The sequence below is a fragment of the Phyllostomus hastatus genome, unplaced genomic scaffold, assembly GCF_019186645.2.
Source record: "Phyllostomus hastatus isolate PE091 unplaced genomic scaffold, TTU_PhHast_1.1 phas_contig_1, whole genome shotgun sequence".
Classification (NCBI taxonomy): domain Eukaryota; kingdom Metazoa; phylum Chordata; class Mammalia; order Chiroptera; family Phyllostomidae; genus Phyllostomus; species Phyllostomus hastatus.
The window spans coordinates 27460652-27487050 of record NW_025333498.1 but is presented as its reverse complement, the minus strand read 5'-3'; the positions used below and the strand labels follow the sequence as shown (position 1 = coordinate 27487050).

Below are 26399 nucleotides of genomic sequence, written 5' to 3'. Positions count from 1 at the left end.
TGCAGGTTAGACGCCCTGTCAGGGCACACAGAGGAATGAACCAGTGAATGCATAAATAAGTAGAACAATAAATTGATGGTTTTTTTCTCTCTCTCCTTCCCTTCTAAAATCGATAAATGAGAAAATAAATAAATAAGTTTTTAAAAGGCAATTTTTTCCTAATATATGTCAGTATATAGGAAAATCAGGAGTTAGAAAAATCTATTTTAGTATTCCATATAAATGTTTAACATGAGTGAAGTCAAAAGTCAAATGTATTATTTTCAAACACTTGAGATTTCTCACCAGAAGTTTCTTTTGATCTCTGTGTGTGACATTCGAGTAGAAGGAGTTGATGCCCTCAGGCAAAACTCTATTGACTCCTACAGCATTTAGCGACTGGAAGAACGTCATGGCCAGGAAAACATATATTATGGAGGCATAAATTAACTCTTAAAAACTGCTTCATTACAGTATGTCTTTTCTTTGAATAGTGAAAAAATAAACCACAACCTGTTCTATGAATCTGACCCTAAGGGTGTCTAGCAGGAGTTTGGGGTGTTGAGTGACTGGGCACCATTCGAACCGAGCACAGAGCTGCGTGTTTGAAGAGAGTGAGGAAAAGCAGGCTGTTCTAGCTAATACAGACAAGACAGCATTTCACACAAAAACGTTTAATGTAACACACCTACATATACACATAGACACACATATGCATGTGTATATATTGTTTTTTTAATCAGAAAATGTCTAGTGCAGAAAAGGAATTCCACTTAATATCTAGAAACCTCTTTCTGTCTAGGCAACAGCTGCTTTAGCCATTTCCAACTTTATAAAACAGTCTAATTGTTTATTGCCCGTGGCTGGTCAAGAAAAGATAATATGGCAATGGTAAAACCTGAAGTGTACTGATTATTAATGCCCCATTGTTGTTAGAATGGCCAATAATACATAATAGACAGAAATAGATTTTCATATTTGAATTGGGCTATTATCATGCTTCCCATCAGAATTACTCTGCCATGCATTTACTGCGTAAGTGATTACTTTGGAATCAAATAGGTTGACTAAACCACCACATGAGTAGGAAAGCAGTGTTTGACACTCACAGGATTTGCAATATTGTGCTTCTCAGCTCCCAGCTCTCTAATATTATTCAACATTACTCTGCTGATGGCTCAGGGATGTCACTTCTCCAACTTCTCATTGGAAGCATAAAACCCCTTTTAATCCTGTCCTGTTTCCTGAGACCTCTGTGGGGCACAGTATCCCAAAGAGGAGAACCAGAACCCATCAGAAAGTAAGTTCCTTCTCCCTGCACAAAGTTTTACTATACCATTGCCTGGAAATCCACTCCAGCTTCCACTAAGGCTTTGGAGATCTGTGCTGACTGCTGAAAATGAACGTTATCTGCGGGGAGAGAAAGGAAACATAAAGTCACTAATAGCAGCTCCAGTTTCCAATAATGGAAGGGTGGGAAAGGCATAAAAAGAAAGGGGCTGTTTGAAGTTCCAGGACTCAGCATCCCATTTAGCCCAAGACAAGTGAGTTGTGGAAAGCAACACTGTTTTATTGAAGTAGATGTAACAGTCTTGCCCCTCATGCTTTTGTTTTGTCAGTAGTGAAATTGCAAACCTGTCTGTGATACTAAAAAGTCTAATTAACTGAAACTCACCATCTGCTGTTCCATGAATAAGGAGGTACTCAACTTGTTTAAAATTTTCAGCTCTGCTCATGACTGTTGAATTCTGGAATTGGGAAAAAAGAATGTCATTATTCAAAAAAAGATCTGCCATAAACTGATTTTTCACTTCAGTTTACAAAATAAAATGTTTTCAGCTGGGGCCCCCTTTGATACAAAATATAGCAAACCGATATTCAAGCAAATGCTGTCTGCATGCATGGCAGAATGCATAGCATGCCCTGTGCCTGGGAGACAGGACTGGAGAGGGAAGATGCCACATCTCCCCTGCACATGTAAGAAGAGGGTACCTGCCGCTCAGGCTGCATGCAAAATCCTTTGAGTTCCAGATCCTAGATTGGCTGTGGCCTGTGCATTAGCACAGGGCAGAGTCTCATATTAGCAATATATGTTCCATGGGTTTATGCTGTAGTTCAGCCAAAAAGTATATTGTCATGGCAACCATGTGTCACATGGTGCCATACATGCTACATTTCAAAGAGCCTGTACATAGCATTTGCAAGTAAACATACTCTGCAATATGTCACGTGAACTTTGATCCACATTGCTAGGCTCTGATTGAGAAGCAAGTATACCTCTTTGGGAGCAGATGTTTAAAATCTAGGCAAATGTAACATATGGGAGGGGAAATGGGTGAAAAAGATCAAGAACGGCCTTTGGAAATCAGTTCGTTGTTGTCTGCTTCATTCCGTATTAGGGAATATGTTGCAATTGGATCAAGTTGTTCCGAAATCAGCCAGGGGAATAGGGGCAAATATTGGGCAGTCTGCTTTTCGAAGACTGCTTTGTGGCCCCAGAATGAGGGTGGGGTCTTGGATGGAAAAGCCTTTGAAAGTATGGAACTGGTCATCTGATCTTCATTCAGGGATGTCTACAAAGTTGGGATGAAGGTAAAAATGTGGCATAGACATGTTAGTGCCTTTGAGCATGAAGGCATGAGCTGGAGCCTGCTTCTTTGGGAGGGAAGAGCCAGAGCTCTCGCTGCAGGCTCACCATCATCCAGACAGTCCCACAGCATCTTGGTGAGCCAAAGCCAAGGTCTGCATCTTTTAGACATCTTTGTAACGAACACCAGTATCAGCCTAATATTTTTTACGGGAACCTGGTTGTCTGGCATGAAGCTGGACAGGGCTAAGGTCAGAGTGCTTGTTCAAGTTCTCTATCATCGAGCTGTACACTGGGAGATGGGCAGGGCTCTGAGCCTTGTTTTCCATAAAATGGGAACGAGAACAACTCCTCGTACTTCCTTACAGAAATCGGAGTCAAGAGACATGGGCCCCCACCCCTTGTTTAGGAATTGCTGACGCTGATGTGAGAATGCTGTGACACAGCGTTCCTGGAGAAAAGACATTCTGCCTACAACTTTCAGGACAGAGTTAACCAGCGTGTTTCAGGGACTGATGCTCCCAAAGCCGAGTCGTCCTGAAAAGCTTAGAACAGATGCCCTCCCGCTCCTGAGCAGACTCGTTCCCACGTGTCCTGACCACATTGCATTTCTGACCCATTTCTGACCCTAGGAATCAGCACCTAGGACCTGTGAAAAGTAACATTTACTTCATTTTAAAGAACTGTTTTATCTGGTGAGAAGTCCCAGGTAAATCCATCCATGTGTGAGTCCGTCCATCCATTCATCACCCATCCATCCATCCACCCCAACATTACCCCATTCGTTCTTCCATCCATTCATTCTTTTTTCATCTAGTCCACCAGTATTTGTTTGTGAAATACCCCACTAAACAATAAGATCCATGAGAAAAAATATTTGTCTCTATTGTTCATCACTCTATCCTTAGCATCTAATACAGTGTTAAATATTAATCAAGTGAATAAATGAAAGAAATTTAAGCACCTATGTTGTACTATTCACTATATTTTGTTCAATTTTGCAGAGGCAAGTGGGAACAGCTGGGGTAGGTGGAATAAAATATTCTTATTCAGAAATGTACCAAGATATGTTTTGCCTGCTCTCAATGCATACACCAGGCCATTAGTAATAGTAGCCAACATTTATTGTTTACTGTCAGTTACTGTGCTAGGCATCATAAATTTATAGAAACACTGCTCTATTTAATCCTCATAACATTCCTATGAGATCCTGCTTTCTCTGTGGAGATGACGAGATTCAGAAGCACGTAACTCGCACCAGGTTTCATCTGTGGAAAGTGACAGGGCTGGACACAAAGTCTGACAACAGCGCCCTTTCAGCAGCGTCCTACACTGCGTGTAATCTGGTCTTCCAGCAACTGAGCAGCAGGAAATAAACAGTTAATGAATTCTCCTGGAATTTGGAGTACACAGATACAATGGGCACCCTTTGGCTCCTATGCTCAGACTGAATTAATTGGGTGAGATCTTGATCTGCAAGCCCTGCGAGATTTATGAGGCATGGTTTCTGACTGTGCCCATGAGGCAGAGCCTAAAGCAGCAACAGAGGCCTGAGCAGTTTTCTGTCCTTCAGAGAGGAAAAGGATCGGAATCAACCTCTCTAAAGGACAGCAGAGGATTCTAAGCCAGAGACAGGAGAAGCTGGGACTTGAGCCCCGACAGTGAACATTAAGAATCTGAGCCCAGGCCCTGGTGCCCTTTAGAGCCCTCTGCCGGGCCCATTCTGCCAGCCCCTGTCTCAGCCCGTGCTGGTAGCACTGCCGTGTCCTCCACCTAGTTTCTCACCACATTGCATAGAGCTCTTTGCCCGCAGAAGACAGCCAACTTTAACACCTAGACCTGACTCAAATATATGCTGGCGTCCCCTCACCTCACCTCCAAAAGCCTTGCAGTCCTCCCTTGCTTGGCAACTTGAACAGCAAAAGCTGCTACTACAACCTCCCTGAGCCATACAACTGAGACTTGACACTGAAACACAGAGTAATGGTTAGGAGACATATAAATACACAGGACAGTTAGCAAGGAATGTGATAACTACTGGAGTTTGGACCAAAACAGTTTCTGGCTGCCTTTTTTTTTCTTAAATGGAGTGAATACAGGCTGAAAGAAGACAATTTTTATAAACAAGTAAAACCCTGAGCCTAAGATAAATGTTGTGATGTACACACTGTAGCTGTGATGAACTAGACATGGTGAGAAATGCAACATACTGAGAAAAAGACGAAAACTGTGATAAAAGTGTCATGATGCAAATTGTTTTACATTAACAATATTACACTACAAAGAAAGAAAGACAAATACTTTAATGCAGCAAAAGAAAAATAAAACAAAAGCTTCCCCTGCAACTGCAAGATAAGCATGCCATTGCCAAAGCCCACATCCCCCTGCTCGCAGGGAGAATCCTCAAGAGGGACCTCTCTGTGCGAGGAGGGAGACAGGCAGCCCGAGGCGCATGCTGCTTTAAGGCGCTCAGCCTGCTGAGAACATTCTTCCCCCCTAAAGATGCAGCTGTGTAACCTCGCCTCACTTCCTAGCAGACTGAGCATTCTGGTTTCTCAAAAAAGACTCTTGAGGGTCCACTGTATGGTACCCTTTAACCTGTGAAAGTCCACACCCAAAGCCAGGGAAAGGAATGCATGAAAGAAATGCATGATTAACAGTTAGAAACAATTTAATTGTGCTATTTTAACCCACCCAAATAGGATAATCCCCACTTGCCTGTTGATGGAAACAGAAGTAAAAAAGGAAATGGATGACTAAGTTAGAAGCCGAATAGTCTATCACTAACTACTAAAAAGGAAGCTAAGAGTGATAAATGGGCAAAGATGCAATGGTGGTGCAGTTGGCACCCTCCTGAGGCTAAAAACTTCCGGAGAGCCCCGCTGCCAGCAACAGCCTGGCAAAGCAAAGTGGGAAGGATTGGTCCAGTGGCAGTGCCGACTCCACAGCATCTCTGCAAGGAGCTTTTCCTTCAAGCCCCAAGAAGAACCATCTGTAGCACTTCGTTGGATCATGCTGGTTCCTCAGTTACCTTCCAACAAATAAATCTTTGTATTTTTGAAATAAAAGAGAGAGCTGATAAGAGCGGGGAAATACTGTGAGAGACAGAAGGTCTAACAGTTTTTAAGCTACCCCTTGTGCCATCCGGGAACCATCAGGACAATGTGCTTGCTGAGGACAGTGGGGACGGCTGCCATGGTTTGAAAGCTTGCATCACGGCTGGCACAGGTATCTCTCTTAATCCTTGTTGTAACCCTGTGAGGTGGGTCTGATTATCCCCATTATTCAGATGAGGAAACTGAGGTTCAGAGAGCTTACTTAGCCTTCCCAAGCTCATACTGCTAGTAAGTGCTGGCACTAGAGTACAGGGCTAATCCCAAAGCCCATTCACATCAGAGCCAGGCAACACAGCACCATTTCCAGGACCTCACAGAAAGAGTAAATGGCCATGGTCTAAAGGACAGCCCACTACTTCAGTGACACATTACCTTGGTGTACCAACTTCTCTATGCATCCTCCCACTTGAAATCAAAGCCTTTAAAAATAACATTAAATGATGCTATTTGGGGAAGCACCATTAATGCCACAGGAAATAGAGGCCACAGAAAATATTTAAGAGAAATTAATTCAACCCACTATATCAGATGTTTTACTTGTTTACATCTATCAAACAACTGTCCCCACGAGATGCCAAGGAAAGAGCTCCCACCAGCCCGACAGGGGGCTCTGCCTCAGGCCTGAGCGAGCCGCACTGGCTTCTTTAAAGATCACACAGCAGTCAACATTTTATCAGCACTCAACAAACAAGTTAAGGTTTGGCTTAAATCTGAAGGTCTCTCTCCCTTTGGCATATTCTGGGATAATAGAACAAATGTCAAATCAGTACAAGATGGCATATTTACAAAATTGCACCCTGTTTTGCATAACCTAACGATGCAGCAGTTCTTAAGGATTGAACATTTCAAATCTGCTAGCAGAAGACTGCCAAATCTATGACTGTTTCATACACTTGCCAAAAGCCTATCAAATTTTGAGCAAAATGCAAAATAAATCTCCTCTACAAGTTAAATCAGTCCCTTCTGTGTGTTCCAGGCTGCCCTCTTCTCCCGACAACAAGGCTCAAGACTTGGGTCTCATTCCGCTTGCCCCCGATCTTACCTTCTGCTCCTACGTGTATTTATAAATCCATGCTCTCCCCAGTCGTATGTCCTGCCTTACTGACCCCCATTTGGCCTGCACTTCCCACGACCCTTCTTTGGTGTTACCCCTCAGTTCTTCGGCCCTGCTTCACAGATCCCCACAAAACCAGCTCAGTCTGCTACTCACGTGTCTACCATGCCACGGGGCCTCCTCCCTGTTTGCAGCCTGTGGAGAGCATCTATGCTCATCCTCTCCATCTTCCTGAATCTCTCTAGATTGGCCTCAGATAAATGCCCTCTTCCTTTCCTACTTCTCGGTATCTTTTATATGACGTTTTTGTGCCTTGGTTTCTGTGTCAGTAAAATTGAGATACTTGAAGCACTTACTCAGAGAATTTGAGGGAGAATTGAACCTACCCATTCATGTAAAGAGCTTAGAATAGTGTTGGGTCACAAAAGCAAGCATTTAATAAATGAAGGAAATAAATGAAATAGGGTGCTCCTGGTTGAGAGGAGTGGTGGAAAGACAAAACCCTAATTTCTTGTCCACTTCCCTTCCCCTCCATTCCTGCTTGGAAGGTACAGAATTCCTGGGATTCTACAGTCACAACTGGACAATCACTACTTTTTTTCGTACATATTAGGCACTTAGGCTTACTTAAGTTCATGCTTTATTACCTACTCTCTTTTATTTATCTCTAAAAATTTTGTGGGCATGGTTTTGTCTCATCAACAAGCTAATGTCTGAACAGTTAAAACCCCAAAAGGCCTTAAATGGGCGAATGAAAGTCGACCACATGTGGATACTTGTTATGGTTCTGACTGGAAGACCTGGGACTGACCATACTAGGAATGAGGCAGCAATTTAGTCAGGAACCCACACTCCTCAAGGTTTGGCCACAGTTGCTAATTGCTTATTATTGCTAATGGAGGTGAGGCGTGTCTCCCTGGCCAACTCTTTGCTCAAGTCTGTCAGCATTTTTATCTGCTGTGGACTGAGACTCACTGCAGAAAAATGTGTGAGTACAAAGCGACACTGCCTATTAGCTGTGTTCATCACCCTTACATTTTAGCTGCCAACTTGGAGCTTCTGGGACTATCTCTATGGAGTTTTAAGGAGATGAACATTTCCTTCTTCTTTGAGTTTCTGGTATCCTTTAAATGTGCTCCTGCCTTGCCACTTAGCAGTGATGGGTGATTATCAACAAAAAGAGTCTTACGGAGTCACTGTTTTGTCACTGCATGGGGCCCAAGCCTTAGTTTCAGGGTCCCCTAATCCACACAACAGTTTTGTAAGGGCAGGAAGCAGCACATTCCCTAGTTGGATGTAGCCTCCGTGGCGCCCGCCTTTGTGAGAGCAGCACAGGCGGGCTTTCAGCAGTGCAGGAGCTGCAGGGTGCTCCGTGGCCTCCCTGGCTGTGCCACTGGAATTTACAAATGGTTTCACCAAGCACCTTTCCTAAATGGTAAGTAGAACTTTTATTTCACAAAATGTGCTTCTCTTGGTGATGTGGGTTTCTTGAAATTCTCCCAAATATTGGTCATCAATGACCCAAGAATGAATCTTTTTCCTCATTTGAGTTTTATTAAAAATTAATTCTCTCCTGAAGACTCTAATGCTGGCTACTGCACTGATGGTTCATTAACTGAAAAGGTGAACAAAGTTTAAGGCTTTGCTTCTTGCACCCACTTGGGGCCTCTCTATCCTGGATGTGCTGAAGAGAGTCAACCAGCCAGAGTAAGTGGGAATCGTTTTCAAAATATGTCCTTCTGACCCAGGAAATGCACAGGGCACTGAAAGCCTCTAAGAAATTATCTTCTTTGTCCTTTCAAAGACAATGGGAGGATGGAGGGGGCGGGGGGAGAGAGAAAGAGAGAGAGAGAGAGAGAGAGAGAGAGAGAACACCAACATAAACCACCTGGGAAAAAGAAGTAAAAAAAGATGGGGTCCAGAGGGGCAGCTGGGGCCTTGGAGGAAAATAGAATTTTTGAATATATCCTTGCCAGAGACAAAAGCACAGGCTCATTTAAAAAACAAAGGAGGGCAGCTTTATTCTAAAGCCTGCTGTGCACCAAATATAGGCGCTTAGATTCAGTTCTCCACATTTAGAGGAAGTAATAAATCAGGGTGGAAAGAATTCTGTGAATGCATTTGCCTCACTTTCTCCTGCCCACCTTAACAATTGCCCACCCAAATAATTCTTCTGAGTAACACATTGGGAACCTTTAGCTCCCTGGTACTGGCAGTTTTAGTGTGTCCATTGCCAGCCATGAATTTTGTGCCAAGAAAACCCGACTCCTGGCGGTGGAAGGATTAAACAGTCCTCGGGTGCCATCTGTGCAGTGATTCAAAAGAGTAACTTGGTGCACCCAGTGTGCGTGTGTTGCCATTGGCAGTAGGAAGTGACTTCTGTTTATATGACTACCTCACCCGGTGGAACACCTGAGAAGGGAGATGGAAATGGCCATCGCAGTGGGGGTAGGTTGAGGAAGGAGGCCACCGTTGTGGGAATGAGGAGCTTACACGAAAGTCTAAAAAAGGAGGATGCAATGGCAGATTAAAAGTTATTATGCTATTAGAGAAGGGCTGATTTAAGAGGAAATGCCGTGTTGGCAGATGCTCATCTGGGGAGGTAGGCTTCTTTTGATGGCAGAGTTTGGATTTGACCATGAGCTTCTAGGTTCAAAGACTTTTTAACATGGGAGTTTTCAGTGAATTTTTGACTCATTATCCACCACCTGGAGCCAGGGTTAGGTTTCTGGACAGTATACCTTCAATGTTTTGGGAGCTTGTTTTTAGTACATTGGGCTATCTAAAAAGACCCTTTGGCTACTCAACAAATACAGTGTACTATAGGAGGGATGGTTTTCAAATATAAGTATCCTGTTCAGGTCATTGATAAGAAAATCCCATCTGTAAAATGAGAGAAGTAATGGAGACACATTTTTATAAAAATGTTTCCCTTCAAAGAGTTTTAAAATTAAACCTTGAAGAGTTTTAAGGTTTATACTTCACACTGAGTAATCAAAAGAATATAACTTTGAGTAAAAACTTGAATCGCTAATAATAGCACAGAGGGGAAATGGGAGTCCAGGAGAGATAAATGGAGGATTAGAAAGACCTGAGGAAAATGTCACACATTCCAAAGAGGATGCCACACCTCCAGAGACCAGTACCGGTCTCTATGGAAAGGAAATGTCCTTCCAAGCTGAGGGAAAAGATGACAGAGCCGCAAAAAGGAGCCCCAAATACTCCGAGAACACCAAACCAGCCAGGTAAACTGGGACACTGTAGAAGGGAGTTGAACACCTGGTGAAAGTTGAGTGCACAGGGAAGGCCCACTACAGTGCTGTGGGTGGGGGTTGATCTCATAGCTCTGTAGGGCACAGAGTGTAGAACGAAAGCTAAGGGGGGAGCAATTGGGTTCTTGTTGTAAAAGGAGAGGTAGTCACGTGACAGGAACAATGAGCTTATGAAGAAAGGAAAGGGTGTCTGAAGCAGCTTATTGGCTGTGGAGGAGAAAGAGCTGGGAGAATTGAGTCCAAAGTATCATGTGGGACACTTAGCCAAAATGGGGACAGCCTGATTACAGGGCTGCTTTGTAGTGGAAGATGATTTGTGCATCTCACTTTACAGGTTGTTACTTTTCCTTCTTGACTGAAAAACACACACAGGAACAAACACAGATGTATATCCCTCCCCACCGACCCCGCACCAGCCTAGTTAAATAAAACTGAAAGTTAGTTTTACTTAACTATGCTGCCTTGACTTATGTTGCAAAACTAGAAATTTTGAATTTTATTGTTTTGATCAAATGGTTTTAGAATCCATAGTAAAAAACATCTTCAAAAATGTACAGATAATGCCCAGAGAAATATATCAATACAAAGCCCATATCTTGGGAATTGTGGCACAGATAAATTGTTCTCTTAAATTCTTTTTTCTCTTATTGTTCTCTTTTGTTCTCTTATTCTTTTTTCTTTTTAATTAACTGCCCAGGGAAGAGGTTTGAATTTCCTTTGAAGAATGTAAACATCGGGTGATTTGTCTTGTCATCTGAAGTTTCAGGGTTTTTGACTAACACGACAGAATCAGGAACCTTCTGGATGGGCCAAACTGCTAGAAGGGTCCCTACTACTTAGCCTAACACTTCCATCCACACCAGTGCAGCTCTGGCTTTGTGGTAGCATCCACACTAGCACATGGGGCTGCCAGTGACAGTGCCACCCAGATCATACTTCAAATGCTAGAGCCCATCTGCAGAGCAACCTGCCCACTGAGTCTCCCATCAGGCAACCAGCCTGTTGGATGCACTTGAGTAATTAGGGTTCAAGGACTTTTCAGGGTATCACCCAACTGCACCTTCTCCTCACTTGCATTACTGAACTCTTGTGTGAAAAAAACTGTACATATTTGGCTATGAATAAGAAAACTATAGGCTTGTGCATACATCTCAATTACAAAATACCATAAAACTTGTAATAGATAGCTAAAGGTTTAGAGTCTTCTGGGCTCAAAAAATATGCTGAATTTGACATGTTTTCTAAACTGAAATTTTTATAATTAAAGTAATTATCTGGTGTTGCTTTGTATTTCCAAATGAATGCATATTGTGACCTATATAGCATATGATAGACTGTAATTATGCAGAATATAGTGGGAGAAGCTACTTGAGTATCTTTAAACCACCTGTGTTATTTTTTCAACACGAATTTTGTTGGAAATAAAAATATATATATTTTATGGATAGATACAATTTTAAATGTTCTTAAACCACTTATAAATAGGTTATAACATGGATCTGGTTCCTCATTTCTTACCTTGTAATGGTCAAGGTTGTCTTTTGGAGTTGGGAAACCCATGTAACGTTCTGTGTATACTGAGTCTTCAATGGAGAAAAGAAAAAAAGTTAATTCATACAAAAAAGAACTTTTCTTCCTTTTTGGAGGTTACTTTATGTGCTTTGGTATGCCTTAACTTTGCATAGGTCTATAGCGTGACCCTCAGAAGTATCTCCTCCAGATCACTTTTGTCTGGCTTGTTATTGTGGCCAGGCACCTGCTCAGAACCCTGCCTTTCCACACTCACCCTGGCCCATCCCCACACAGCCCTCGTGATGAGGCAGAGAGAGATCACGCTAGATGATCTCCATCAATAAAACCCCATCAATAATCCACCTTCAGGAGAGTCAAACAGGAGGTGCTAGGAGGTCAGAAATCTTTACATTTTCACCTGATATTCTCAAAGAATCTTAATTAGGAAGTCACTTCATGCCACAGTTGCTTTGAATGTTTTAGTCCTGACACATTGTAAGCCCTAATTTAGAATATGCTGTTACACTTTGGAAATCTCTAATAAAGTTCGATTACTAGTTGCTTACTTAAATCATTTTTTGGCAGGTCGAAATTCCCTATGATAAAAAGAGAATTCGGTTATCATTTATTTGCTGTATAACCCCATATTGGCTCAGCTACTTCATCATAATGCAAGTTAAACACTAATTTTCTTTCATTTTGTAGAGATGCATCAATTTTGATGTAGTAGTAGTTGAGTATTGTAAACAGATTACATCAGTGTCTGTTGAAATGATATAAACTGTTTAATCTACAGATATGATAGAAAAACATATGCATGATTGGTTTGGTTATTTTGGGTTATTAAATATGTTTTTGCTCTATTTTAAAAATTAAATTATATATCACATCTATTATATCATATCTATCATATATTATATATATAATATTCACACACACATATATATATCCTAAAATATCAGGGAGAAAATTTGCTGTGGCTGAATTCCAATACAACTTAAAAAATCTGAAATAGGTGTTTTGAAAGATGCCCCTTAAATGCCCAGATTACAGTAAACAAATAAATTTAAGAATAGTAGGTTGCCATTGTGTCACCTAAGTTAATGGCTTGGATTTCACTGTAATGGTACCAGGATTTTAACACTGATCTCATTCATTCTTTAAATGAATGTATCATCAAAACCACAACCTTAAGTGACATTCTTACCCTTTTTGTATGACTGGCATTGTAGATTAAAAACTGCATTGATAATGAGAGTTAATTGTTTCACGTGTCTTCTTTTTACATGCCATTTCTATGGAAGTCTAAATATCTTCCTCCAAAATTGGTAAGAGCAGTATTTTATCAGTTTGATTACAATGAATATAAACTGTATGTAATTGTATATACCTAGATGACACTAAAATAGGAAATGTAATATTTTAAAGGATGCTTTATAAGATTTTCATAAAATGCTTATATATTTTGATATTTAAATATGAATAACTTAGATTGCACATTTGACAGGGTGAGGGGAATTTCCTCTAAAGGCAAAATAAATTTTTCCTCAAACTACCACAGACTTTAATTTTTCTTGTCCTAGAACATAATAACCCTTTCTCCCTATGCTAACCAAATTTATAAGTGTAAGAAGGTGTGAGATTTTTAAAATTGTATTTTAAAAATGAATAATGCAGTTTAAACTTTTAGAAATATGCCTTAAAATACCATTTATGTGTTCCTGCTCTGTGATCTTTTATGTAAAATTGTTCAAATCTACACACATAAGAATTCTAGAGAGTTCTTATGTGTTAGATTGGTCCATCTACATTTAGTGAAGCTCTCTTCTTATCATTAAATGGTTCTAAACTCAAAAAGATTGTTTCTATTATTTTATTAACCACCAGAGGTCTCCAAAAACAAGCCATCCAATAAATAGAATGATTATTAATATCAGGCAGAAAAGTGTTATATAAAAACAAACCCACTGTGTGAGGATCAAACCCTATGTTCTTCAATTTTTTATAAGAAAGAAAGCAATGTATTTTTCTTACGTTGGCTTCTCCTGATTTGGAGAGGCTTTTAAAAAACATTTTCCACAAGATTGGTACTACCATATGTTAGGACCTAAAATATTTAATGAGCATATTCATTATCAATGATTCTGTCCTCACACTACATAGAGAACTTGAACTGGGGTAAGAAAAGGCACCAAAAAAAATGTCATTTCCTTATCACCTCCGACTCTTTTCTCTTACCCACTGTTGCACTACTCACTCCATCCCCCTTGGGAATTATAGTCTTACATGCATATGATGCCTAATAGAATAAGATTGTCTCGACAATGAAGATGATGGTCTAGAGCTGCTTTCACTTGCTTAGAGACCATGGAGAAAAACAAACCTCCCAGGAATTCCTGTCTCTTACTCTCCTCTTTCTGCCCAAAGCCCTGCTTATATTTGATCTGTACCAGAAGAGGAAGAGCTCCCTGCTTCTTTTAAGCCCAACACTCAAGTTAGAATAAAGCTAAGGAAAGGTTTCTCTGTAGAAATGTAGGATTGGGGATGTTTTGGAATTTGGAAAACAGAATTTATTTATGAGACTTGTTGGTAAGAAACCTGGAAACAGAATTTGTTGATAACTAAATGTGTAGATAACATATAATGCCATCCAACCTTTCTGACAGCAGAATAAATGAGATTATTTTATTAAAGGTGTCCGTAAAGTACACGTAAGATAAATCATCTTATTCACTGTAAAAACACTGAAACCTAAAAAGGAATGGTTTTGTCTTTTGAACTCAAGGTCTACACTCAGGATCTCTTTGCATGAGAGAGCAATTACGTACCATAGAACTCCCAGGCTGACACAGGCGCCACGGCTATTCCACACTTGAACACGCCACTTCCCGTTCCCAAGACCATTGAGGTTACGTACCCTCCATATGACTAAAGAATGGAAACAGTTATTTTTACGGAGGTAAAGGAATTAAGAACATATGGTAGGCGAGTTGCAGTTTCCACATTTCTCACATCTTTATATACTGTGCCTCTTTAGAGATAGAAAGCATGGTACAAGAGGCTTAAATTGGCCTTAATTGGGCAGTATCTAAAGACTACATTTTCAGAGCCCTAGTCCCTTTTCTTAGTAGTGTGGGGGGAAAAGCATTGAAAAGTTGTTGGGTAGCACAATTAAAGAAAAAATGAAAACAATAAACAGTAAATCTTTACTGACTTTGACTCATGAGATAAGTCCCCCTCCCTCCTTCCTGCCCTCTCTCCTTCCTTCCCTCTCTCTTTCTTTTCATCCTCACCTCCCTCCCACAGAATAATAGACAAAGGGGTAAGCTTGGCTGGTAGGAACTCACTGTCTAGAGATCTAAGGCATTTTACTTGGACCTTCTTAGATTGAAATGAGAGGCAGGATTTTCATCTTAAAATATTCCCATACAAAAGGTATAGCATTATCCAGCCCCGGGTTGTATTCACTAAGAAATGTGTGTAGAGCCATCAGCCAAACAAATACTTACCCAACCCCAAATTGCAATTCGTTTTTCATCCACAAATCCCATTTTTGAAAATTGTCTAAAATACATGGAAGAAGTCTACGAATTAGTATTACACTGCATGTAGAAAATGAAGATAAATGCACAAGTGTGACATTTGTTCTCTATTTCATTCTGTTAGAAACTAAGATACATTACTGCCAGCAATCAAATAAATACCTGAGACAAATGTCTATCATTTTTACCTTCAGAGCCAGATGAATAGGATCACTTTTGCTGGAGTCCATAAAATTTGTGTGTGTGTGTGTGTGTGTGTGTGTGTGTGTGTGTGTGTATGTATGGTGTATGATTCACAGAAAACAAATCCTGGCAGTTTTTTTTTCACAGCTTTGTACAAAAATTTGCAGCCCAGATGCACTTTTCTTTACATAATTGAATTTAAATCTCTCCAGATGTTTTTCAGTTTGAGAGAGAATGTCTCTGCCATGGAGAAATATAGGGGCATGGAGAACATCTGGGTAGGACTTAGAAATGTATCTGAGCTCCCCCTACCTGAGAACTTAAAAACCATTCCCTAAATCAGGAGTGTCAAACTCGCTTTCACTGGGGCCACGTCAACCTTACAGATGCCTTCAAATGGCTGGATGCAATTTCCACTCCTTAACAGTTAAGGAGTAGTTACATTTATACAGTCCTAAAATTATTGTGGCTCTTTGAAGGCAACTGGGAGGCTGACGTGGCCCCCAGTGAAAATGAGTTTGACATCACTGCAAATAAATCCCTTCTAATGCTGGGTGTGGATTAGTTACCTCAGGCACAATAAATCAGAAAGACTTTGCCCTGATAGATTAAGAAGTCTTTTTGCCACACAGCTGTGTTCAGGATTGAATTCTAGGTAAAGAAAGAAGAAAAATGTTTTATGCTAAAAATGTTAATCTTAGCCTTACATCAAAAGATGATTTATTTACTTTTTAAAACACCTAGCAATTGGGACACTTAACTTTGTAGTATTGAGGGACATGGGAAACCCTTGCTCTGACTTATATGTGACTTTAGAATCTGTGTTTTCAATTGATAATGTATGTCTTAGGCTGCCCCAAGTTAAATAATATTAATTAGGCAATATTATTAAAGAGTTTAATGTACTTTTCAACTCACTGTCTTCTTCATGTAAACTTTTAAAACTTAGAATAGATATGTACAAAACTATACACCAAGTCATGAGTGTGCAGGTTTATTAATCTTTACAAAGTTAGCACACCCTCAAACAAAGATATACCACCTTACTATCACCCAGAAGTCTCTGGGTCATTTCTCTGCTACAAAAGGAAAAAAAAATGTAATATTTTCCTTTTATTGGATTCCATAAAAATGTCACCTAAATCTGTGTCATGGTTTTGACTTTATGTGAATTGGGTCATGTAGAATATACTCCTTCATGCCTGGCTTCTTTCAGTCAACAGTCTGTCTATGAGATTCATCTGTGTGGTTGTGTATAGTTCTTTTTGGTTGCTGAAAAACTACTCCATTATATAGGCACACTACAGCTCATTACTTTTAAAAACCACAGTATTCTATTGCGGATACTCAATTCTGTAATTTTAGACCTTGTGTTGGTCAGCCTTGAGAGGCCCTGAAAACGATGCCCTTTCTCACAGAGGACCAATCTGGATACATAAAAATTTATTTAAAAAATATTACAGTTTCATTCTTCTTTTAAATCCTTACCCGAGAATATATTTATGGATTTTAGAGAAGGAAATGGGGCGAGAGAGAAAAAGAGAAACATCTATGTGAGAGGGTAACATCAATCAGTTGCCTCAAGAATCAAACCCTGATCAACTGGGAACTGAACCCACAACCTTTTGGTGCGTGGGTGATGCGCCAACCAAGTAAGCCACCTGACCAGGGCCATATAGCTTCACTTTTGAACATATTTGTCCTTTTTTATATACTCTCCATTTTTTGGATTTAAGGAAAATATTTAATTTTTAAAAAGATTTTATTTATTTATTTTTAGATCGAAGACAAGGGAGGGAGTAAGAGAGGGAGAGAAACATCAACATGTGGTTGCCTCTCATTTGGCCCCCACTAGGGACCTGGTCTGCAACCCAGGCATGTGCCCTGCTTGGAAATTGAACTGAAAACCTTTTGGCTTGCAGCCTGCGCTCAACCCACTTAGCTACACCAGCCAGGGCAAAAATATTTAATTCTTAATGTTTGTGTAAGAGACTCAGGGATGCTCAATAAATTGACATTTCTTCAGTTGTTCCTTTGCTTAAAGGTCTCTTCTTCCACCCATTTAATCACTTATGATTTTTCTTCATTTCTTGGTTTATGATTTCACAATATTATTTAAATCACCTACTTATTATGTATGTTTCTGCAGATATCCATGAACTTGGTTATAGATACTCAAAGATTACATTTCACATTTACCAGTTGAATACAAATGAATATAAGAGTTGGAGTCAGACCTGGATTCAAATCCTGACTGACTCTGGCAAATTACCTAACTTAAGAACGTCCATTTCTTTATGTGAAACATGGAATACCAACATCCACCTCCCCAGCTTAGCTGCACAGCTTCAATGGCAATGCAGGTGAAACATTTTCCACGTTTACGTGTACATTAAGGAGTAACCATCTAAGTCAGATCACATTTCTCTATAGTCCCACCACCAGAGAGCATAAGAAGTAAATGTGATTCATACTTTATGAAGCTTTTATAATTGTGAATAATGAGGGTTGTGCTTCACAATTTTTCCCGTAGTCAACGTAAGGTAACCCTCATCCAGCCGGCGGTGGGAGTCACTTCTAGGGCTTCATAGCCTTCACCTTACTCCAGAGTAAATGAACACTGAACTCGCTACTAATCCCTAACTGCAGGGTTGGTTTGCTTGCTTCATTAGATGTTACCCAGGTGTACATGTATCCCTCAGTGTGTCCATGTGTTTGGTGAATTCTGAGACTCTGTTCCTTTGAGGCAGTAGCATATAAGTCAACTTCCTTTCTACAGTCACACACCAACAGGGATTTAGGAAACATCTTTTTTTTTTAACTTTACATAAACCTGTAATGACATACAGTTTTATCTAAACATGATTATCTTCACAAAAAATCCACTGCAAGGATGAAAAATTACAAATTCATGGCAGGTCACTTGAAATTCCTTGTACTTTATGAATTTAAAATATAACTTGTGGGGAGGGGTAATCAGATGAGCTTTGAATTTATCTCCTAGTCACTCACCTGGCTGCTTCAATTTGATCTTCGACTTCAAGTGTTCCCAGTCTTCTGTTGATGGCATGCATGATCTTATCTCCTTGGTAACCACTTCCCCTGCCATCGAAGCTAGCTACTATAATGTTTTCTGTGCTTGCAAGGTAAGTAGCCCAGTTGAGTTTGAAGGTAGCATCTGCTTTTTGACTACAGGGGCCTGCATACCTGTGGAAAAAAAATTTTTTAGCCTGTGTGATTTTCCTGAATTTAATAAGGAATACTTGCATGTACATTCATTGTGGACAAGTTGTGTGCATCCTTTCTGATCATGAGCCTGAAGTCATGCCAGACACCAAGGTATCCACAGTAGGTACTCTAAAACTTGGCAATGTGACTATAATGGCCAAGCACTTCTTTCAAAGATGGCAAATATTTCATTTTTGAAGACTGTTATCAAGTGGACTTCTTTGGCCAACATTTTCTAAGTCATATATAATTTGAAAATCAAAGAAATAAATTCTCTGATAGTTGGGATAGGGGAGTTATGTTATGAAAAAATAATTAGGACGACAACAAATGCAGCTTTGGAAATACTGTTCCCTATCAGCTTACAAACATTCCTAGAGCACAAGTGTATTTCCTAGGTTGGAACTTCCTTAAGGACTTTGACTACTATATGATACGCATAGCATTTCCTCCACTCTTCAACACCACGTTGCACACTACCGCTCCCTCGGACCAAAGGATGAATGGCCATGACTCTTTAAAACTTCAAAAGAGACAGAAATAGACTGTATTGGAAATCGAGTATGTTGTTCGGCCTTCTGTTTATGAACAAGTTTAACTCCCTTGTATCTACAGTCTTCACAAGCTAAACTTACCCCACACACAACTGTACGCAAAATCTCTCTCAAGCCCTCTCATTTCCCTTCGTTAATAAAGAGAAGCTCCCATCACCCGCTCATTGCTTTTCATTTAACTATGCCACCTTTGCACCATCAGACTCCTAGACCAAGATCTTCTCCAATAACTCTCTCCCCTCCCCAGCCACTTCACACCCAGCTGTTCACTGCCCTCTCATAGGTTTCGACAAGGTCTGATTCATGCCTTCACTAACATCTTCCTCCCTCACCTTAGAGATGGCCGTCAAAAGAACTTTAATTTTACACAAATTATCATATTACTTTAATTATAAAATAAATATTATAACATTCTAACTTTAAAAAGGACACAATCATGCATTTCTTGGGCACGTCTGCATTTTGTAACATTTTTAAACATGAAATGCTTTGGTTCTTTCAATGATATTAAATTCAGCAAAATAACAGCTTCCCTTAGTAGCAGCTATGTATCGAGTTACCCAGCATATCCTAACATTAAACAGCATTGTTTTTAAAAATAGAAAACAAGGATTTAGATATCTAAAGGTATGAAGAGCAAAATCATTAAAAAGAAATAGATGCTAAATTTATCTCTTTTTTTAACTTTCTTATTGTAGATGACTAATCATTACTCACTGGGTAGTTAAAGAAGACAAAATATCGCTCTTTTCTAAAGGGTCCTTTTTTAGACTTGAGGCTAAAGCCTAAAGGAAATCAGTGTCACTGCAGTCAAAACTAGGCTTAGTGAAAATCAAATAGCACATCTGGAAGTTTAAAATATCGCTCTCCTTGAGCTTTTATGTTTTGTTTACATGAAACTGTAAATACAATGGAACAAGGTTGTGTCTAATGCTAATATGTGTACCCTTCCTTCTTATTCTTTCTTTTTTTTTTGGCTAATAACAACAGAAAAGTCAAGTTCCTGAACTTGAGTTTCAGTTTTCTCTTCTAGATAATGGACCCAATAGAATTTACCACATGAGTTTGCAGTGTAAACAAAACCAGGCAAATTAGCTGGCACAGAGCAGGCACCCAATAAATACACTTGTTTTGTTTCTAATCAGGGAAATGAGTCACGCTCAAACAAGAAGAGTGGAATTGTGGCATTATGGGTGAAGTCAGCGCAATTTTAGAAGGATTAAAGTTAAATGTATTCCTAATAATTATCAAAGATATTTTACAAAGCTGCCATATTTAGAGGTTACATGAGTTCACAGTCACTGCTGGAAAACTGGTGATTTCAGTACTTTAAGATTTGAAGAAGTTTGGATTGTAACGAATACTTTCCTGTATCACATGATTCTCTTCACCAAAAAGAGGAATGGAAAATACCAGGCAGTGATATTTCTGGAACTAAAGAAAAAGAAACCTGATGTCCTATTGAAACAAAGGCAATCAAGGAAAATGTTTTGGCTGAATTTGGGGGTAAGGAAACGATAGAGGCTATTTATACCCATCTTGCTCATTAAAATCTCCACAATGAAAGGATGAAAATGGGGACTTGAGAATTCCTTTGGAATTCCCTTGGAATTCAAGGGAACAAATCAAAACAAAATCCTTATGCTTTTATGATGAAAGAAGAGGGTCTCTCTTCTCCATTAGAAAGAAGGTAGAAAATGCATGTTTGGGTCTGTGACTGCAAAATAGGTGGAGGAAATAGTACAACTGTGGCACAGTGATGCAGGGAGAGAGAAAGGATGTGTTTTGCTTCATTTTTCAGTAAGCTGCATTAGGCCAAAAAAAAAGTCTGATAATTAACTTCTAAATTTTTAGTTCCCTCCTCTTGAATACTTACACATCTATTAGTAGAGGATATTTCTTGGATTTATCAAAATTAGGAGGCAAGATCATCTGATACCAAAATTCTAAACAAACAGAAAGATTAATTAGTGAATTAAGAACAATGATTAGCACATGATTTTGGTTCCTTATCTGTTAGTAATAAATTATATCTAGAGTTTAACAGTTTTTTTAATTTGAATAGAAAAAGAAAATGAACCACTTGCATTCAGCATGTTTTTAAGAAATAAAACCATTCTCTTTCAGGTTAAAATACTAGTTCAGATTAAACAATATAAATTGTTTCAATGTATCTATTAAATACATTAGTGTCTTATAAGATAAAAGTGCATTTCAAAGTTGCTACTATTTTGTTTTGATGGTTCTATTCTCTGGCATCGGGTCTACTTATCTAGTTTGTTTATGGCCTATGTTCTAAGTTTGCCTCCAAAATGTTTTCCTCTTCTTGAATTTCCTTGAAGATGTTTAGGATATTTAGTTGGCCCCAACCCTATTTTAATGACATTTTTGTAATTCTTATTGCCTTCTCAGACCCCAGAGTTGAGTTCCCATTTCCAGCTGTGCGTTTCACAGCATGAAGTCAGGTTTACACGGAGCAAACTGCTGTGCACCTTTTCCATGACCTTTCACAGCTCTGTTTAGTCCTCTGTGCTTGATTCAATGTCAGTTTAATAAAATGTGTCCCTAAATAATGAAATGGTTATCTTTGCTCCCAAATTCAGGATAATGAACTTGGCTAATCAATCTAAAAGAGAAAAAAGTGATAGTTCCATATTCTAATAAGATCACCTCCAGCTTCAATAGATTTGACCTGCAGGGAAAATTTTCCCTCTCTCTAGAAAGACTTCTTTCTTGCGTTTCTTTGTTTTTGTTTTCTATTACAATTATTTTAGTTGATGAAAAAAGAAAGATGTAGGAGTCAAATCTTTATGTGGAGTTTCTTCAATTTGTGTTTTACTAATTGTTTTATGCCTTTTGATTAAATGTGCTTATAAGAACAAACATTTTACTCTATTACATTTCAAATTATCAGTTGATTATAATGCTTTTAATGAATATGCCAAACACACCCTTTAATCTGTCTTTTGTTTGAATCAGCACTAGTTTACTGGAAGTGTTTTAGTTCCACCTTTTTGAAGATGTGCAGCCTGTTCTTTGGGGGACTGTTTCTGATCCCTAGTCCCATCTCCCCTTGCCCCCTCCTAGCAGACTTCCCAGGGCCTTCTGTTGCCAGAGTTTGAAAGGTATAATCACGTTCCATCTGGACCCTCCCCTTCTGGCAGCTCTGTCCTTCCCTTTCTATCACATTATCCACCCAATCTTCTGGTTACCTGGACGTAAAACCTTTGGAGCTCCCCACTGTTTACCAACTAAAATACAAGGTCACATTTCAGTATTCAGTGCCTTCTGCACTTGGCAGTCCAGTGAGCTCTCCAGAACTCGAAGCCCTTGCCAGCTGAGCCTGAATCAAGGGGCAGCTGCTCTGGCAGTACTTGGGCATTTCTTACACACTCAGAATCCTGGGCCTACCCTGACCAGAATGTGCCTGATAACAAGGTAGCGGGGCTGGAGACACATAATGCATACTCAGTTTGAATAGCACCGTTCTAGGCCACGCTTCAGAAGTACCCTACACTTTGTAGTGCTTTTCCTGACATTTAAAATTAGATGAGTTGAGTCTTTTCTATCATTATCCTGTATTTAAAAAATAAATCTAAAATAAATCCTGATGGGTTTCCCGCTCCTTTATGAGTTGTCAGTCCTTAAAAAGAAAACAAGCAAGCAAATAAAAATGAACAAATTACAAGATTTTTTCCTCAAAGAAACCCATTTTTCTTAATGGTCCTTGAATATAATCCATGATCAGGCAACCAGGACAGGGATAACTCTTGACGCAAAAGGGTGAAGAAAAATTCAAGATTTATCTCCTGAGACTGAAGTTTCAACGTTTTATAGCCAGCCTTAATTTTTGTTACACAATCATCTTAGATATTTTTGATCTCTTTGGGTTAAGGTAAAGTACATGAGGATATTGTTAAGTTAAAGACACAATTAAGACTTAATAGTCAAACAGAGTTACAATTGAGATAAATGATTCTGTATTTTAACATAAAAGAATATAAAACTAGTAGTTCTTGTGACAAAACAGTTCATAGGAAAATAACCTTAAATTAGATTTATATATACCCTGAAATACATATTTTCAGATCAAGTTATTATATTTATTTTTATTTTTATTGGTGTTTTCATGAAAAATTCTATTCCAAGAGAAATTTAACTTACTTGTTCCATTCAAAGTAATAAAGTTCAGTTCTTTTTTTGGCATCTGGACATCCTCCAGCATTTTTTTCAAAGCTGAATTATCTTCCAGAACTCTCAGTTCTAAACAATATTCGAGATATGGAAATTCATTACAATGTGAAGAAGCTGGATTGTGCAAAGCATAACAAACAAGTGGGCAATTCACTGATGGGCCTATACATGCTTCAGGTTATAAACCTTGTGTTCAGTGTCACTGTTAAGACACTCTAAACCCAAATAAAATCTCACTATCCTAAGTAGACTTTGGTTCTATCTACACACACTTTCCTAAAAAACAAATGAATGGTGAAATAAGAGAAAATACCTGTATCATTGCTGCCACTATGCAGAGTATACAGGGGGAGACCAGGGCCTGTTAACACAATCAGGAAAAATGCATTTTAGTGAAGTATTCTTAAAAAAAAAAAGAAGATAGCATATGTTTCAAAAATAGCATTTATTACTATTTAACTTTGATAGAATTTTGATAGTATTTAACTTTGATAGAATAAATATCATAATGGATAAAGGGCTTGGTAAGTGTTAGCTGCTTTCCCTTCCTTAAAATAAGTGCAATTTGAATGAGAACATGAGAAATATTACCAGAAAAGTACCGGGCTCAGGAGAATGAAGAAATGAACTTCTGGACCTGCTGGTGCCTTGGTCACGTTATCATTCCTGTGCCTAATTTCTTCATTTGTGCACTAAGCCATGGGTCCCCTGGAGAGCTGCTATGCTTCCCTGCTCTAAATTCACAGTCTGAGGAGGGTCACACTGGCTGTCAGGGCCTGCCCTGCACGGGGCGGGGCTCTGGAGCCAGCCTCGCCTAGGGGAGGGGCTGGTTTCCCTCCTCCCGCCGCACCCGCAGCGGAGGCCTAGAGCCTGGAGGCACATCTGCAGAGTGCCTGACTTGGCTAAGCGATTCCTTCCTGGCATGCAAACGTGTTTTTCTCACCCTTCCATATCTTCAGTATTTATCCCAACTGTGGTAGCTGCAGAGAAGAAGGTAATGTATAGAAAAGCTATTTTTTGAGCTATTTAATTTTATACATTTGGATAATACTAATTTTTACCTGAGCAGAACCACAGTGAAGGCATTATACAGACCTGAGTTTGAATCCTGGCTTAACCTGCCGTGTGACTTAAGACAACATATCTATGCTTCAATCTCCTCATATAAAATGAACACAGTATTACCTACGTTGTAGAGTTTTCTCAAGGATCAAACAAGATCATGAATATAAAACTTTTAGCACAATGCTTATTATAAAACACCTGCCCAAGAAATGGTGACTGAAAATAGCCATAGTAAAGAGCCATTAGGAAAAATACAAGAGTAAATAAAATATGCTAGTAAAGAAAGATTCAGATAACTGGTTTGGAGACCACATTTTGGTGAGAAACAGTTCTGTTCAGAATACCCAGATTCTTTCTGTCACTTTGAGGAGTAATTCAGCTAAGAAGTAATCAGCACAGTGCTTAATGGAGGGCTCGGGAGGCAGAGGCCCGTGTTCCAATTCTGCCTTTAGTAGCTGTGTGACCTGTGGAAGTTCTATTGGCTCTCCTTGTTCAGGCTTCTTCATTTATAATAAAAAAAACCCAATAATAACAATAGAAACAGATGACAGAGCAGTGAGCCTGCTGGGTAACAGGCACCATCCACATACATTTCTCATTGAAAAGGGCAGGTGCAAAAATTTTTAATTAAAAAAATACACTATATGTGCATATATAAGGATGAAGTGCCTCTGATATATGAGCTCTGGGGTGTGATTGTTTTCAGTCTAAAGAAGCCTCTTGGTTAAAAGGGGAAAAAAGGTGATTAACTCACCATTCAGACATGAGTGATAAGAAGAGGACTTATATGATTTCAAGAACTCCTTGGATTCAAAAAGAGAGAATTGAGCAGGACAGAAATAATGTTTCCTAAACTGGACACAGAAAGAGACTTTAGGGATGGAGACCCTAACCTAAGAGGGTAGTAAGAAGGTTTTCCAGAGAGAAGAGGGGCCGTCAGCTGGGGAGTGGAAAGGTAGTGAAAGCTCGCAGGCCGGGGGATGGAGGGAGCTACTTCAGATAGACATTTGGGTACTCGCTGCTGCGCTACCTCCCTGTAGCCAGTTCAGACTTACCCGAACATCTCAGCTGATAGTACTTTGCTTCTTTACTAAATGATACAGAATAGTACTGACACCTTTCTCGGTGCAGCTCACAAGTAAGACACGTCACCTTCGTGTAGTTACTGAGTTGGATTCTGTAAAACCAATGATGGAAATTAAGTGTTTGGTTAAAGGATAAATGAAAGAAAGAAGTCAAATAATGCCATATATTCCAAGATGTCAGATTGCCAGAACAATCCTCAAAAACTTTTAAAAGTGAAAAATATACGTTAATTGATTAATAACCTCAAACCTCCCATTGTTTGGAAATATCACAAAACATCTAATGAAATCATTTTCTTTTGTTGACATGCAGATTGATTTCTAAAGGAATAAAAGCATTTGGGAGCAAATTCAGTTTAATATATTAGTTAGGACAAGTTCCCCCCCGCAAAAAAAAGAGTCAAGAAATTGTGCACCAGCTTAAAAGACTCAAGTCAACTTGATAAATATCTTACTTATAAAGATTTCTTTGTCCTGGTTTTCCATTATATTCATTACTAATGTAGTATCTGGGAAGAAAATAAATGAAGTATATATTAATTATATTCTTTAAGAAAAGTCAAGTACACTCCATTTAACTTAACACCAAGCATTAGTGCTCATGTGAGCACTTGCTCTTCTTTCATTATTTTCCCTGCCCTCTTGCCCCCAGAAGCCATCTTCCCCATCATCTCTAAATGGGAGATTCTTTTTATTTATCAGGCTAAAATATCTCAGTGCAGGGATTGCTCCCTTAACTAAATTGGCAATTAACATCTCAAAAGAAGTCTTTTGTAAGAAAAATTTAACTGGACAGCCAACCTAAAGTTGAGACACAATTTGCCTATACCGCTTTCCCTATTTTCTGATTTATAACACAAACTGCTAGGTGGCAGCAGGCCCACCTTCCTGAGAGCAGCAGAGCCACATCTAAAGAGACCCTTCAGAAACTGCTGTGGGTAGTGGGCGCATTCTTCCATGGTGAGACCGGAAAGGAATTATAAACGTGCCTGAGATTCTAATGAAAATTAACACTCCCTTTCCCACCA

General features: G+C 39.3%; 1 protein-coding gene across 1 annotated transcript in view; it reads right to left on the bottom strand.

The window, feature by feature from the left end:
• Positions 1-26399, bottom strand: part of DPP4 (dipeptidyl peptidase 4) — an 81391-nt gene that overhangs the window by 1821 nt on the left and 53171 nt on the right. The window contains exons 15-25 of the mRNA XM_045859078.1: positions 25827-25880; positions 25342-25463; positions 23535-23582; positions 23192-23290; positions 20904-20973; positions 18258-18452; positions 15030-15084; positions 14349-14448; positions 11527-11591; positions 1655-1727; positions 1316-1389 (exon numbers count right to left, since the gene is read on the bottom strand). Of these exons, the coding sequence (XP_045715034.1) occupies positions 1316-1389; positions 1655-1727; positions 11527-11591; positions 14349-14448; positions 15030-15084; positions 18258-18452; positions 20904-20973; positions 23192-23290; positions 23535-23582; positions 25342-25463; positions 25827-25880 (955 nt within the window). The remainder of the gene's footprint in view (positions 1-1315; positions 1390-1654; positions 1728-11526; positions 11592-14348; positions 14449-15029; positions 15085-18257; positions 18453-20903; positions 20974-23191; positions 23291-23534; positions 23583-25341; positions 25464-25826; positions 25881-26399) is intronic.